The 16,957-nt window shown below is 37.1% G+C and overlaps 1 protein-coding gene across 4 annotated transcripts in view; it reads left to right on the top strand.

Annotated features, from left to right (window-relative positions):
* Positions 1-16,957, top strand: part of FTO (FTO alpha-ketoglutarate dependent dioxygenase) — a 244,272-nt gene that overhangs the window by 104,693 nt on the left and 122,622 nt on the right. For all 4 annotated transcript variants that reach the window (XM_035336521.1, XM_035336523.1, XM_035336524.1 and 1 more), the window contains exon 8: positions 5,920-6,044. In XM_035336521.1, coding sequence (XP_035192412.1) covers positions 5,920-6,044 — 125 coding nt within the window. The remainder of the gene's footprint in view (positions 1-5,919; positions 6,045-16,957) is intronic.

Here is a 16,957-nt window from a genome sequence, read left to right as displayed (position 1 = left end):
TCTGTCAGACATACCAGAGAATACCACAGTTTTAAAATAAATTGGCCTTCCTTCTCAAATGAAAGTTGATGTTTTGTCTCCAGTCTGATAAAAGAAAGCACACGCTGGTGTATTGCTTTCTTGCAGGATTTTTTTTTTGTTTTGTTTTATAGGCTCTTTAAAAGTAAATTGTTTTAGATGTTGCAGTGACTTCTCTGACTCTCAGGAAGAAAACAGTTAATAATAATTTCTTTCCTTTCAGCTCCCTTGAGCCTACCTTCGTTGTACAGTTTGCATATAACAGCTAGTAAGAGTAGAATGTAGTGAACCTTAAACAAATCTATTAGGATCACCATGGCAAGAAACTGGGAAAATGGCAGGAAAACGAACAATGATTTTGTAAACCCTCCAAAGGTCAGAAAAAGGCTTTCAGTAAGTATGCAGAGGCTAGAAATCAAATCCCATTTCCTATCATAAGAAACCAGTTGTTTTAGCAGCAGTGGTTAATGTACTGTATGTGAAAGATTTAAGACTAGTTGGAAAGCTTTGCTTCTGTTTTATTAGGCTGCTATTGAAAAGCCAACAGCATAACTTCAACTAGGTGCTTTGAGATTTCTTAATGGGCTGTCAAGGGCAAGACACCAGGTCTGTGCTATACTAGCTCTTTCCTGTACATTAAAACAACAGGGGCCAAATGATCATATACAGAAGTATGAATTACTTGATGCTTTCTCTGTTCCATATGGTCAGCCATGTCTTTGGCAATTAATCATGTACAGAATCAGTTGAGTGCTCTCTGAAGCATTGAAGTCAACATTTAGTTGTACCTGTGCCAGTGGGGGCAGTGGGGGTTGCAAGCGTAAAATAGCAGGATGAAGAGCTGCTGGCGCCGAAGCCAGAGCAGCTGGCTTCTATAAACAACACTTTTTTCCTCTTTACCATTTTTTTAAACTTTCTTTGACAAACATGAGCCATTTTTCAATATCATCCAAAACATGAGGGTTGCTGAGTGAAACTGTGATATCTGGCATAGCGGATTAATAAACAAAAGGCAGAGAATTGGGTTTAATGTGCCCAAATTGCTGGGTGATAACTTAAACCATACTGGCTACTTCCACATCTCAATGAAAATGGCTGCATTTACTCATATTTTAAGTTAAAAAAATTTAAAAGCAAAGAAGAAATGAGCAGTGGTTTGTAAGCAATTACTAGCTTTTTTATCACATGGAAGTTATGACATGTTAAATTAATATGGCTTAATAGATTACAGGTTCTTTTTTTCTCTAAAAGGCACAGTGTTCTGGTTTTGTAGACTTTCATCAGGGTACTGTTTTGCACTAACAGCAAAATAGTCACAAAGATAACAAGATGTAGAAAGCTTAAATTGTAGCCCTGTTTACAGATTTTACACTTGCTGTTTTTCCTTCCTCTGCTAGGTATTGACTGTTGAGAGACGACTGCTACATTAAAGTGGAAGTGATTAGTAAAGATTCAGAAGCTTATCCTATTTAAACTGGTGATGAGTAAATTCAATCTTTTACTCAGAATGAAAAATATCATTTCTTGACCTAATAACGTGGGACCAAAGGATGAACTGTCCCAAGTGCCACTTCAGCTCAGACTGAAGGCTAGTTTGTTTGACAGAGTATTAGGCTTTGTGTCTCCAGCTATACATGTTTCTAATCCTGAGAGGTCTGTATTGAAGGAAGGGTAATCAAACTTTAAGACTAAAAAGGTGTCGGCGTGTTTTTTTTTGAGTGTGTTATTGAGGATGCTTTGTTTGTTTGTGTTAAGCAGAATAGTCCCTTATTTATGTTGGAACATAATTTCTTCTGCTGTGTATGCAAGGAAAAAAAAAAAAAGTATACCAGTTATCCTGTTACAATATTACAATAGCTTTAAGACTAATAAAAAACATAATTTTAAGTGTGTATCCTGGATATAGTAATAGTACTAATAGTAATACATCATTCTAACAGTTTCTATTCAGTCATATGTCACTGATACATTTCATCAGTGGCAATGAGATGAATATGATATTGGTCTTTTAAAATACATTTCTTGCGTAGTAAATATGTCAGTACAGCAATAGATATTTGGTTCTGCCATTGAACCAGGAGGAAGGGAAAGAATATCATTTGCTAAACAGCCTCGCATGGAAGACCAGATTGGCAGCTGCTTTATATATGCTTACCTAACTTTGTTTCTTTTGAGAGGTGGGTTGTGTGTTGTTGTGTTTTCCTTATTTTTAAGACTGTGCCATTTGGGAATTACAAAGGAAATGCCCTAAATATTTAAATAGATTTATAAGGAAAAACGGGGAAGATTTGAAGATGTTAACATTGCTATTTATTAAAGAGACATGCTGGCCAATGAGACAAGACTTAGCTTCCCCCAGGTGATAAGCAATTTATGTAATCTTGTTGCTTGGGTTGTCCAGGATATGTTTTTGCCAGCTCAGGAAGCAAAAGAAAGAAAGTTTCAACAATTTGTAAACATTACCACCCTCAAGAATCTCTGCGAGCCCAAGGATGAGATAAGACAGGCTGTAGGGCTGGCTGCATTGTTTGTTTATTCGACTGTCCTCTGGCCCCAAGTGTGCTGAACAACACTGAGTCAGTGTTGAGTCCAGTTCAGAAAAGTGAAGGCTTCACTCAGCGTTGGGCACAGGGGGCCTCTGTAGACAATTATCTGTCATTAAAGAACATTAAAAGGATTGAGACACGGGGTCAGATTTTCTTTGATGGGATGTGCAACTATAGTGATGTTCAAAAGAAGGTCATTCCTGCCCTTTAGAGTAGGGGTGGTATCGGCCGGGTTTCTGATGGATTTTTATCAGTGTTGATGTGAGGAAATGGCTTTCCCAGCTGATAACATCTTTGACCGAGTTTCTTGAACCCTTGACCTTTATCAGTCAAGGTATATATTGAATCCCCTTGTTAAAAATAAATCCCAAAACAAGTTACTTGCAAAACCCAATCTTTCAAAGGAGGGTGTTTTGTAATATAATTTTACCCAGAATGCTGCTTTATTTATTACAATTTAGGATTTTTATTGAGACAATAAGAATAGCGAGTTATTAAGAAATGCCTCTATAAAAGCTACATAGCAAACCCTGCACTCGTATTCCAGGTAACCTTGCTGCCCTTAGCACTCTTAGGAAACAAGTAAATCAGTTAAATTGCTATGTATTGTTGTTGTATGTTGCTTAATGTACTATTTCACCCTCAAGGTAGCTGCAACAGTACTCGCAGGGCTCAGTAAAGAAGCCTTTATGATGGCAGTGTCAAACTGCGCTTGACTTGAACTGTCTGCATCACCAGAAAAATGAAAGGTGTTAACAGAAGTCTGGGGCAATATAGTTGTTATCTCAGTAACAATTAAATTATGTTCAATTTCCAGAATTATGATAGAGAAGAAGGGGACTTAAGTTAGTGGAATGCAGTACCAAAGTTGCGATTTGGCTGGGCCATCAGCATTCATACACAACCATTACGTGACAATGTTTGGAGAAGTGGTCACCCAGCATTGCTGACTGATAAAACTCCAATGACATCCTCTTTTGATCAAATTTTAACTCAAAAGTCCTTAGTAGCTATCAGTTCTCTATGGTCTACACTTTGGGAACCACTTATTTAGGGCATCTTGATGCTTTTTGCCTGCAAATAACTATACTAGCAGATTTGTCTGGCATTGCATCATTGAACTTTGTGGCTTTTCTGCAGTCCTGGAGGGAAATAGACTTCCACACCATCACCAGCTTCACCATCTCCTGTGGATTTCCCTGTCCCATTGTAAATAATAAGGGTATCCAAGAATTCTGAAAGGGAAATCCTGGTATGCTGCGACCTGGTGGTGTGGCCAGTCTGATCGTGCTATTATATGGAGATAGTTTTACCTGTAGTGCTGTGTCAAAAATCTTGAAATACAAAAGTTAGAGCCTTAAGAGCCATATTTATTCTGAATGGCAAGGACTGTTCATTTTCATCTCTTGCGGGATGTGCATCTCTTCATCTCATGTGAGTGTGTTCTCACGTGTTGAAGTCCTCTATCAAATCCTGCTTTAACGCTGCAGTTCCTGGAAGTGAGCCTAAGGTCAGGCCTGTTGAAGTTGGTGGATAGTAGAGCTTGTGGAAAAGATGTTGTAGGTCAATGCAAGGGAAACCCATGTCGGAGAATCCTTATCTGAAATTATTCCCTGGCTTTTTGTTTGCTTTGTAATGTCAGAGCAGGGTCAAGAATGTGATCTCTATAGACAGCAGTTTTGGCCATTTGGTGGCTTTTTTGTTTATGTTTTGTTGTTTTTTCATTTTTTTTTTTGAGAAACTGTTCTTTCTGATATGTAAGTTTGATATGATGGGGTAAGGCCTTTTGGTAGGGCAACTGGTGGAGCTGGGAGGTGGAGTGGAAAATGCATGCTTTGTGGTCTTTGTTACCTGATGTTGGTGTAATAAAAGCATTTTCTGTATGAATCCTGTCACGCTTGTCTTTTGGAACCATCATCATGGTAGCAAGGCCACTGCTACTTTGCATAGCTTAACAAGTGTATAATCTGCATATTTTTCTATCTCATGGAAAAAAAAAATGCCAGACCAAGAACAGATTTTCCTGTTTTCACAGCCTGAAGATAACGACCATTTATCTCACAAAAACCCCAGAGGAATCTGTGCGTGTCCACTTGGGCAGGGCAGACTGAAGTGTACTGTGATGCTGAGAAGGAGGCTGTATGCCATGCCATCGTGTTCCTATAAAAGAGCCCGTGCTGGGGGAAGCAGTTATAGTTATTGGTGATATCTGAGTGGGGTTTTGAAACTCACTTCCATAGCCGCTCAAGTTAGAAACATATTTTTAGCCTCCTTTTCAGTGGAATAAACTAGGTTTATGTAAGGATTCTGTCCATTTAGTCGCATCTTTCCCAAAAGCATTTAGATACTTAGGTCTGGTTGTGGAATATGTGAATGAAGGTTAGAATATCAAAGATAATTAAGTGAAAATCAGAGGCTGTTTAAGGAGAGAAAGAAAAATAAATTATTCTCACTGAAGGAGAAGACTTCAGCATGGACTCAAGATCTGTGGTGTGGTTGGACTGCTGCCTGTGCAGTCAGCACAGCAGCATACATGTCAGTTGAGTGAGCATCAGCACCCTCTGGTTTTGTCCCAAGTTTGCAGCCATGGGAAGCATAGGGGAAGGAAGAGGAGGAAACTGAATGAGTTTGTAGTAGTAGAAGACAAAGGAGGAGTGATGGACTTGTAGTTGACTGGCTGGGTGGCTGAAGGACAGATCTACAGTTTTGTTGGTTTAACTGTTAATGCAACATTTGGAAAGGCCAACAACTTGAGCTCTGCAGGGGCTGAGTGTTAGCCTGCTCCACAGCGAAATCTGCTGTATGTATTTTTTTCCAGCAATTTGTAGTGTATTCCATAAAGGAAAAAAGGTAGAGTTTTGCTACTTGTTTGCCTGAAATATTTGATGACAAATAGAGCATGGCGACATGATTAGAAATTTCATAATTAGAAACTTTCAGAAGATAAAATACAAACAGGAATTGTCTTCAGTAGGATAACAGGTTTGGGGAGGAGTCCCCCAAACAAATCCTCCAGGAAGGGAAACACTTCTGATATAATGTGATGTAAGAAAATGTTTAAAAGAGAAAAGAATTATATCTTTAAATAAAATGTTAGAATGCACAATGTCTTGTTGTGTTACTTAAGGCAATGAGATTTTAAGGTTTACCTTATGTGCCATGTACATTGATTAAATACTGAATATATGGTGGCCATTTCTAACCATCATTTACTGTATTGATTTGTCAGCAGTGGAAGTGTAATAAAAAAAAGGTATTGATTTACTGTCCTTATTTGCTTATGGGCTTTTTATTAATTTTACACATTGTTTCCTATTTCTAGATTATAATTTTTATGTGTTTTTTTCCCTTTAAGACAAGCCTGGTCCTCCATGAAGTTAGAAAAAAGGAACAAACTGAAGAACAAAGGAATGAAACCATCAGCTGCTTCTTGCTAGTTCTTACTGAGAGACAAAGGTTACGTAAAGAGTGGACAGAAAGGTGAGAAATTTGAGAAAGATAGTGAGATATTGAAATTAGAAATAAGTCTATCAAATACACTTTTATTAAACCACTTCTAGGGAGTCAAAAAAAAAAAAAGTAGATGTTTAAAAAAATTCACAAGTTTTACAGCTTACCTGGTATTTTTCTCTGAATGGAAGAATACTTAATGTTTCTCATTTCAGATATAATTTGTGGGGTAGAATGCTCCTTTACTGTGCTTATGTAGTGCAATGTATTGAGAATACCTTGACAGACAGCATAGATATTTGAGGATTGCTGTTGCCTTAAATGCCCTGAGGTTTTCTTTATACTATGAACAATATGAGCAATATGCCCAGCAGGCTTGCCATACTAAAAGATGTCCATTTTGCCTGCTTTCTTCACAATGCTCACACTTCTTGTGGTTCCCTACTTGTGTTAACCAGATTGTGTTGGGTGACACTGGCATACGTGTACATATACATATCCATGTACATATACATGTACATATTTCTAGAGTTCACATCATGTTGACTGTTTTATTATACGTGGGTTCTTAAATTGAACATATTGCTCTATTACGAGCAGGTGATGTTACTAACAATTTTAAGAAGTTGTTCGTGTTCGTATTTGAAAAATGTATATTACTGGATTGTAGTCAGATGACTGTATTTTGGAAACAGTTGAATCATACTTCTAGTTCTTTCAGAAATATGAGAATTCAAAAAAAAAAAAAAAAGCCATATGCAACTGTTTTTCAGCATCTGCATTCTCTTTACCTGTGGAGTCCATGTCAACTTTTTTCACATTTCTAAAAGCTGTAGATCTATATTTATTTAATATATATATATTCTTATATATGATAAATAATTACATATAATACCTATTAGTCTCTGATTTTTTTCTTCCAAATGTACAGCTCCTTTTAAGACCAGGAGATGTCCTGCGCTTACAATGAAATACAGCTTTTAGCCAAACTTTTCTTTATGAGACTTGGTTTATCAAAATTAACACTTAACTGGCATGATTTTTGACCCGCGCTCTATGTTCCAATTAAGAGAGTTCTCCTGATTTTTTTGTTTGTTTGTTTTGTTTTGTTTTGTTTTTAATATATAACTTATGAAATGTCCTGAGGTTTCTTAGATTGACTAGAAAGTCAGTTGTAGATATCAGATCTGACACTTGTCTGGGTTTGCTGCTCCCAGTAATTGTATTGATTGCACTTGGAACAGTTTAGAAGCTTTAGATAGAAATTAAGCATTGCTACATAATAGCACCTATTACAACTTAGAAACGGTGTTTTTATAAATTTGCTTTCTTATGCATATGTGATGTTTATTTGTATACTATGAGTTAAGAACTCAGAGTAGAAAAGAGCTCAGTAAGGTGGGTCTATAATATTGTTCAGATTGTAATGTATATTTTGTTTCTTCCTTTTAAAAAAAATTAAGGGAATTATATTGTTTGTGTGTTTTGGGTTTAGGTTGGTTTTGGTTGTGTTTTTTTGTTTTCCATCAGCATACTTCATAAATACTGCAAATAGTTTGACTACGTTGGAAACAGAGGAAATCACTTAAAGCTTTTCCTTGGGACACATGCATCCTCGTTGTGAACCAGAACAGAAAGCTTTCTAGAGACAGAACAAGGCTAAATAATTGTAATGAGAGGAATATCTTTTTAGTGTTTGTTTAGCTTAACAATAATTTCCTAATATACTAAGTCAACAGGAATCACAGCAATCAAGAGTCATTTAAAAATAATGTGGTTACAGTGTTTCTGGCCTCCGCTTTTACAGTTCATGATTTAATCAGAGGCTGGAGCCGATGTTGCAGTTGTAGACATAGCCTTGTCTGACACACAAATGCCAGAGCTCTTGGGTGGGGGTAGGGAAAGGCTTAGAAGCAGACAAAGTGCAGGCCTCCTTAAAACTAAACACCTGAAAGAAAATTTCAAGAGCATTGTGCCTTGAAAGTTCTGAAAGAAAGTGTCCTTTGAGTATTAAATATCCTTAATCCTTTTTCTTTCCATTTGATGTTTCCCATCCCAGTGACCTATCTGAGACTCATCCATATGATCTGCATAAACAGACTGTTACCATACACCTCACTTCACTTCATCAAAGCTTCAGCTCCATGTCTGGAATGAAGCACTGACTGTGGTAGCCATCAAGCATACAGTGGTGAAAGTTATAAAATGTCCGCCGTGGTACTAGCAGGGCTGCCCATGTTTTAGAGATCAGTCTATTGTGTACTTTGGAATTACATGAGAAAAATGTGCTTGGACAGGAAATAATTAGCACTTGTCAAAGGGCAGGCAATAGGTTACAGTATTTTACTTTCAACAGGCTATCAGGGGATCAGCTAGATTAGATAATAGAATTTTTTTCCTCTGGAAGTTAAATACAGATGACTCTAATTACCTTACATTGTGCATTAGAGAGCACATTATGAATAGTACAAGTCCAAGAAATTTAGGTCAACGAAGGGAGGGCAGCTGGCGAAAACTTTACTCTGCACTTGGTCTTTGTAGAATTATGTAGGCATTCTGTTCTTTCACACGTTTTATTTGTCTTTGACACCTTAAGTAAAAAAAATAAAATAAATCTGGGAATTGTTAGTATAAACGGATTGAAGCTTTACAAATTTGCCTTTCTCAAAGGAAAAAAAAAGAAGGTATCTGTCACGTTTTGGAGTGTGTACAAGTCTACTTGGATAATGCATCTCATCGCATCCTTTGCCTTGAAGTTGTACCAGTGCTTCGGCATATTAGCCAGTGGAAAGCACTCTAAGCTGTTAGTTCAGCACCGTGGTCCAGACTGCGTGGTAGCACGTAGGTGTTCCAGCCCGCCATCTCGTATCCTATCGACTCGAAGATGTCGTTGGTCTCATAGTTACTGTGCAGGTCTTCCAAGGATTCAAGTTGTTCCCTGTTGAGTGGCAGTGATCCAAAATACTTCAGGTAGGACTCAGTGAATGTCCTCTAAGTGTTAACAGAAATGGTCCAGAGTTTCTGAAAGCCTCAGATTTGTTTATACTGCTTGATAGTGCCTGATGGACAGGTTGTTATAGCTGTTAAAGAGCTGCTCTAGCCCTTTGAACTGACCCTTTCTTAACCTCTGCTTAGAAAAGGTCACCCTTCGGCTTATGTAGTGAGGGGAACCTCGGACTCTACTGTAACAAACAGAGGCTAAAGGGAACAGCTGTGAATTTTGGGTTAACCATGCAAACGTGTGTAGACTTTTTGGGGTCACTCTATGATAATGAAAATTGTTACCAAATTATATGGAAGTTTAACAGCAATAGTGGGAAAGAGAGGGTGGAGTCTAATGCATTGGGTTTGATAAATGAAGTGTGAAGTTACCCATCTGGCTCTAGACAGCCCTCTTTTTCTCTGCAAAAGGGAAACATTTAAAAATAACCATGGTACATCTAGAATCAATGACCCATACAGAGAGCTGGAATAGATCAAGATTTAACGGTGACTGTGGAAGAAATTATCATTTGAAAAGTGAGACAAAGGATGAAAAAGTACAGTTCAATATCTGCACCTGATTCATTTTCAAAAAAGGTCTTAATATTTTTAGCCCGCTAATGATGCTATTGACATTTTTTGATCTTTTTAACTGGAAACAGGAAAGTTGTTAATATCATAAAGAAACAGTTTGGAAAAAAAAAAAAAAAAAAGTACTTGAATTTCAAGAGAGAACGTTGTACTTTTGCGCATTGGTGAATGTCCAACAGAACTGGGCAGCACAGCTCAATAAAAATTCTCTCATTCCTCCTCTTAATAAAACTTGTACCAAGTTATAATAATATTGCCTTTAAGGCATGGATGTCATATTCCGCTTAATTGCTAGTAGTTTTTGTTCTATTTTTTGTTTAAATACATTACTACCAAGCTCATCTGTCATCAAGCAATCAACAATAGATTAATTTAAAGGATAATGTTTAACTACATTGAAAATATTAACTCATAGAAAAAGATGGTTAGTGAAGTAATTATTAAAATCAGTCTTTTTCATGCAAAAAAAAAATATTAGTCTGAAATGGTTCTGGTATGAGGCAGCCTAGTGTCCACTATTCTATTTCACTCACTGGAATTTGCACCATTTCTCTTAAGGGAAATTCAATCAGCTACGGAGAAGTGTGAAGTTTTGGATAAAAAGCTAATGAGGTGAAAAGGTTGATAGGAAAAATAAAATTATTTATGATAGTTGTATTCTCATAGTTGTGCTAGTTGGATTCCAAAATTGTAATAGTTCTCTCTAAACCATCATATAATGACAAATTGACATAGTGAAAACAGAATAAACATTCAATAAGTAATTTAAACCAAAGCAAACAAAATTCTTCTGGTTCATGAGATAAACAGCAGAAAAACGTTAATTGATTATATCTTGTAAGAATCAATAGCTTAAATCCTTGGCTCATTGAAATAATACAGTGAGAAAAATCTATTTTATGAGGTCATTGCTACAACTCATAGCATTTTGTAGATCAGATCACTGTGTATTTTTAGAGTTATATTCTTCCATCTTTACATAACAATTCAAAACAGAACCTCTTACTCATGGCAAATAGTATGAGCTTCTGGCTTCACGTCAAACTTAAGTAGAATTCCTTAAAGTTTTTGATATATTTTGTTGTTTTCTGTTTTGAAGAAAAGTTGTTTTTATTCTTGCATATTACCTCTGTCTACATTGGAATTTTAAGTCATGCCTAAGAAGGTAAATGAGGTAGATTTTGCTCTTAGCTCCAGAAGCAAAAAATGTTGACGTAAAGAAACCTTTTCTTCTATAATGAGAGAAAAGTCAACTGGTTAAGAAGTTAACATGGGCTCTGGGTAAATTGGAGTAGTTTTCCTTCTGTCAGACTCAAGAAGTCAGTAACTGCCAGATTTTAAAAGAAACGTGGTAAGGCCAATTCAAAGACTGGTCGACAAATACTCAAATTTTTTAAAGTTAAAAGTTAAAGTTAAAGCTTTAACAGTTAAATGACTGAAGTATCAAGTAAAGTCTGACAGAAAGTGGAGAAAATCTTTGTGTTATTTGCAACTGTTGCAGTTGTTTTGTGTAATGTTAGAATGACAGGTGTTTTTTTTTTTCCTTTGTGCAAATCCAGCGTCTATGTTTCTGAAATTAGTCGCGATCTCAGTGTACACCACTGTGTGATCTCCAATGGGATTTTTGTAACAGTCGTCCTCTCTAGGCAATAAATGTGTCAGCTGGAATGGATATTCAGTAAGTTAGCAACAAGCATAACAATTAGCAACAAACAAGAACAAATTTAGATTCATCATTTAGGAAATCACGGGGGGGGTGGGGGGGGAACAACAAACAAACAGAAGATAAGATTTGGATTTGTTTGATTTTCTTGTGTGTTTGTGTTCTTTAAAAGAAGAAAATTAAACTATTCAGTACCCATTTTGTAACCTAAAAAAAAAATTCTAGAAAGTAAATGCATGTTGTGAGTTAGATGATGATACCGAATACAGCATGTTAACGGGGAAGATGCTCTGAGGCAGACTGAAAACCAACCTTGCAGCTTTTAAATGAATGTAGAAAACGCTGAAACTTCAATGAAGTTGTCAGGTCTCCTGCTGTAGTTATGCTTAGGCATCAGCTGCCTGATTGACCTTTGACTTCTCTCCGCTTCCTTATTGCTAGACTTCTTTTGCTTCATGTGACCCTTCCTGTTCTCTGCCTGTCTTTCACCTGTGTTTCTTGTTCTGGGGAGTCTTTGAAGCAGCCAGTCGGGCATCAATAGGTGCGAGTACTTTGCACAACAGAAGTACTGCTTGATTAAATCTTGCTTTTTAACAACCACTTATTTTCTTTAAAGCAGTCTTGACACTTTACCTTGAAAAAAAATCATTTACAAGCTTGGATATTAATGAAAATAGTTCTTCTTACCTTGTGATGTCACTACAGACACAGAAAATATGGTATAAAAGACATTCTTTGGTATAAGGACTTTAAACAAATGGTGTGCAGCAGTCTAGAAGGAAAGTCACGGAACTTCATCTCTGCGTGGCTTTTGTGTGCGTCTTCCGTTATGCCGCTTTGTGGAGGATTGTTTATTCTGATGATTATGTTACCATTTTAGTTTAGTTTGAATTCTCTATTTCTGAAAACCCCAAAGAGATGCATCATCCCATACCTGAATAACTACAGGGTAGATTTTTCCTCATATCCCTTTTTTGATTTAATGCTTTTCTTCCTGATATATCAGAAGGATTTTTCAAAAATGACACTTCCAAATCTGACAAATGACACAATTTAGTCTTTATAGTGCAATTAAAGTTTTTGAAACTATGTGATAAATATTTTTTTCACTCTACCAGAGTGCATTTGATTTTTATTTTTTTTTAATAGTTGGCTAAGTTTCTTTGAAGGTTTGAATTTATTTTGCCTGGACAGGTTTATCAAGTCAGCAGGGGTGACATTTCCTTATTTAAGCTTTCATAATTGCAGTACAAGAAAGGTAGTGTTGTTTTTCTAGGGGCTTGACAATGATTTGCTCACTACCACTGGGAGATCTCAGTGCTGGAGATGGAAATTACTGTGTTTCCAGACTGCAGGATACTGGAGAGTGAATAGATCACAGAGGTGACAGAGGTGACAAATTTATAATCTGTGGAGACAAAGTGTTACCCACATCATCAGACAGTTGAACCACAAAGTAGCATTAGCATCAGCTGTCATCATTCCTGCAAGAGAGAATGGTGTCTGCCAGGGGCAGGGGAAAAGGAGAAAAGCAGGGAGAATTCTGAGCATTGTACAGTACTCCATAGCTGCCCACGCTAGCTAAAGACCTGGTGTTACAAACCAGGGATAAAGTGTGATGGTCAAGAGAATGCAGAATTCTCATAGATATATTTTGCTTTATCCGCTGAGGTTTTTGCTTCTGCAATATTAATCCATACTTAGCTTTGCCTTCGGCAAAGTGTGTTGCTGTCATGGTATGTAATATACCCAAAAAGCTAATTTGCAAATTTTGTATAAATTAAAAGTTTGAAAAAAAAATTACAATTAAATGTGTCTAAAGATGGAATTATCATACCTGTAAAGCATTAGATGCCTTGTCCAAACAGGACTTTGTTGTTAAGGTTATTCATGCCATTATTACCGCAGTATAATTTGGTTTTATGATGGATAAAGCTAACTGGATTTGGAAGAACTGTGTTCAATAATTGGTATATGTTACCAGTGCAGAAATAACAGGGGATAACAAAGGCTTCACCTAGCCAGGTGGTGTGCTTATGTCATTGCATGAGACATGAGTGAGCAGATGCTTATGTAAGTTCATGACTTAAGTCTTAAATGATGTCAACCTTGTGTTGTTGAAGTTTTTCCACATATATAGAATTTGATGGCTCCAGGGATTGGTAATGAAATACAGAGCCTTTTGTTTTCAGGTCAGCAGTTCGAATGTGCTTCAGGTAGATAGTGCCAAAGATATTCCCGTTGGATATCCGTGTTTGATGGCCTATGCAAAATGCATTGGTTCTCGAATCCTGGTAGGCAGGTGTGTGTATCACATAAAGCAACTGTTACAGCTGATACTAATTGGTACCCTTGCTGGCATTCTCAGAGCAGCCAAAAATTAAATGGATGTAGAAACTGCGCAAGATGCTGTCAGTGCTCTAAGCGGTCTGGGTGGTGGTTGGGAGGCAGCGATAAGCCAGTGAGTATCGAGGCTGACTGAAGGTGAAAAGAGGATGGCAGTCTGTTCCATTGCTCTATGCTGCTCTCTATTAATTTTATTTTTTTTACAATAGTAGTTATGGTAACATAGATGCCTATACACAGGTACGTGGTGAGAAAGTGCTGTGGTAAACTCCTGGGCAACGTCAACGTGATTGGACAAAGTGCAGTCCACTGGGAGGCTGAAGGCTGGGGTGGAGGTGTAACTAATCAGAGAAATGAAGATGAACTGACGAATAGAATTAGATCTGTTACTTATTTTGACTACTAATGAGATTTTTTCTGGCATTTTAAACATTTGTGCTAGTTTTTTTTGTTTGAATTTTCAATTCTAAATGTATAATTACTGTGAAATTACTAAGTGACAAACTACGATGATGTTTAAAATAGCTAACAAAGGAAGCTGGCATTTCTTAAGATGTTCTGTAAAATCAGAGACCTTAGGGACCTATTATATAGCATGCATTTTTTTCATATTCTGTCTTATGTTTTTTAAATGACAGCAGCCCCAAATGGGAAGCATATTTAATAGTAGCAAAAAAAAAAAATGCTGCTATGGATTACTGAAAAATCTGCGTAGTTAAGCCAACTACTACTATGAGGGATACTTGTAGAGGTATGCAACACCCCAGTTTATAATCCACAGTACTTAATTGTATTTCCATATTGGCATGTAGGAGAGATTGCCTTGGGTTGGTGATAGAGCAGGTAGGACTTGTGGGTAAGAAGTGTGTTAAAGTAACATCTGTGGACATAAAATACATATTTCGAAATTGAGATAAATAATTAAAACAAAAAGAGGACATGAGTTGTATCAAGATTTAACTGAGAAGCAGACTCTAAGAATGCAGGATTTGTGGGGAAAACTGAAAAAGTCTATTAAGTGTTGAAGTGAAGGCAGTAATAGAAAGGAAAAGGAAATAGTTCTGGGTATTCTCAGATCTGCTAAGAAGAGCTTGTTCCACTCTTTTTACAAAGGCAAGCTTGAATGGTCCCATCAGATAGGCCTGTGGATGTGTTGGAGTTAGCTTCAGCTCCAAATTATGCTGAGGGGGGGGAGGTATTTTAATATGAGCTTATTAGGCCATGATTTAAACTTTTTTGCCAGTTGCTTTTTTGCAAGTCAACATTTTCTCTTTTTTTATTTTCTCTTCAAAACTCTCAGTCAAATAAATTCAGACAAAATTCCTTGGCTTACCAAGTGACTTGTGATGGTTACGGAAATAATATCAATCTGAATTCAGCCTACACAAACTCATAGTACGAGTTATTTTGATCAGCCAGATATTATCACTGCAATGGGTATGATCCTTGTTTAGATCAGAACGTGATTGTTTGGGTATCTAGAGTGAATTTTTGTAATTACAAATTTACAATTTTTGACTGGAATTTTCAAATATTAGATTTTCAGATTTGCTGTTTCTGCAAATCTTCCTGCCAGTGCATTAATTTGTTGAGCAAATAAAATGGTTTTAGTCAAATTCTGTAAAATATAAAATGTTTTCCTATAAAGTAGTTGTGAATAATCATTATTTTGCACAATCTGCTCAGTTTGCTTTCCCAGTAATATTATGAAGCTTTATCTAGGCTGAATAAATTAAGATTTTTTCTTGTTTTCGAGCCCTGAATTATATTTAAACTCAATTTTAGCAAGTGCCCTTATCTAGTAATGGTGGAGGCGCTATGGGGGTGTGGAGGCGCTGTTTAGTAAGGTCAACATTTGGTCTTTTTGACTGGGAAAGAATTTTATCAGAATTACTTTTGACAACCTAGTAAAGGTGGATTTGAAAAAGTGCTCAAGAGATGAGAAGTAATCGATGTGTCCACTCCAGATGACTGACTGGAGTACAGCATGTTTATTGCAAGGCATACTTTACCACATTTATGGTCTAATTATTTTGTATTTTATATTAGACCACCCTGAAAGTATTGAGATTCATCTCTTTCTGTTCATTTTTGGAGATGTGCATAAACCCGGAATCCAGATCTGTGTTTGGGGACAGGCAGGAGGAGGGGAGGGAGGGGATTTGAGGTGTGAGGGTGTAATGCTGGACAAGGCTTTTAGCTGTTCTGCTTGCCTGTAGGTGACACTGTTGCACCATTTATCTGTATATTTTCACATATCTTGTCCAGGGACAAAAAAAAAAAAAAAAAAAAAAAAAGTTTCATTAAAATAATTTGAGAGAGAATCAGATAAATACAGTACACTAATGATTCCATAAGGCTTTGTCAGACAGCGGAGTTTTAGATACAGCTAGATGAATGGCATCTTCTTCGCGACGATGGCAGCGGCTCATAATATTATTTCCGATTAACTAGCTCCCTAGTATTGCTCCTCCAGTACAGTATCCCCTTGACAGGCAAGTTGCTAAAAGGATTGCTCTGCATGTTTCCAAAGACTAATGTAATAAACCAAGATGATAATACGCTGTTGAAAAAAAATCTTAATTTGCTGCTAAGTTATGGCAATATAAAGTTAAAATGTTTTTCCCTGCTCAAGTAATTTAAATTAATAATGTGTGCCATTAAGTGAATTCTCACAGAGGATTTTTTCTTCTTTGCTATTAAGTATGCTGGCTACAGAGAAAATGAAATATTCTATGAGGCTTGAGCAATCATCTATCTCTAAGCTACGGTGTGCCTGCTGCCAGATGTTCAGGTGCCGGTGCTGCTGCTTTGACATGTATATCTCTTCCAGGCAAAAAACAATATATACATCAGTCCAGGTGCAAGGTGGCCTTGCCAGCAAACCTGCCTCCTTCTGGCTGTGACACTCATCCGCTCCCCGTCAGAATGTGTACGTTAGGAGGGGATTGTAATTAACCCCTGGAAAGCCTGGGTTTCACAAAAGTGATGTGCGCGGTAATGATATTGTTAGGTTCCTTAATTTCCAGTTTCACCATCAATTATGCCATGTGTTTCATCCAGTTGGTGCTACCCTCCCAGTGTTAATTACAACCTACAAGACTGTTACAGTTAATTTTATGGCAAGCATATTGTCTCTTCAAGGCTCCACAGCAGCTCATAAATTATCTTGAAGGTAAAATGTAACTTGGGGAACTAGTTATGAAAATTCCATCCATCTCGCTTAGGAGGTGCAGCTGCTACTGTCAGCTGCCTCGCTGCCGCATTGTGAAGGAATTATGGTGGGTCAGGTTTAAGAGGCTAGGCCCGGGCTGTCACCGAGGAGAAAGGCTGTCCTGGCCCTGTCAGACAAGTACCTTCT

The sequence above is a fragment of the Oxyura jamaicensis genome, chromosome 11 (assembly GCF_011077185.1).
Source record: "Oxyura jamaicensis isolate SHBP4307 breed ruddy duck chromosome 11, BPBGC_Ojam_1.0, whole genome shotgun sequence".
Lineage (NCBI taxonomy): Eukaryota > Metazoa > Chordata > Aves > Anseriformes > Anatidae > Oxyura > Oxyura jamaicensis.
This window is presented reverse-complemented; position numbering and strand designations above follow the sequence as displayed.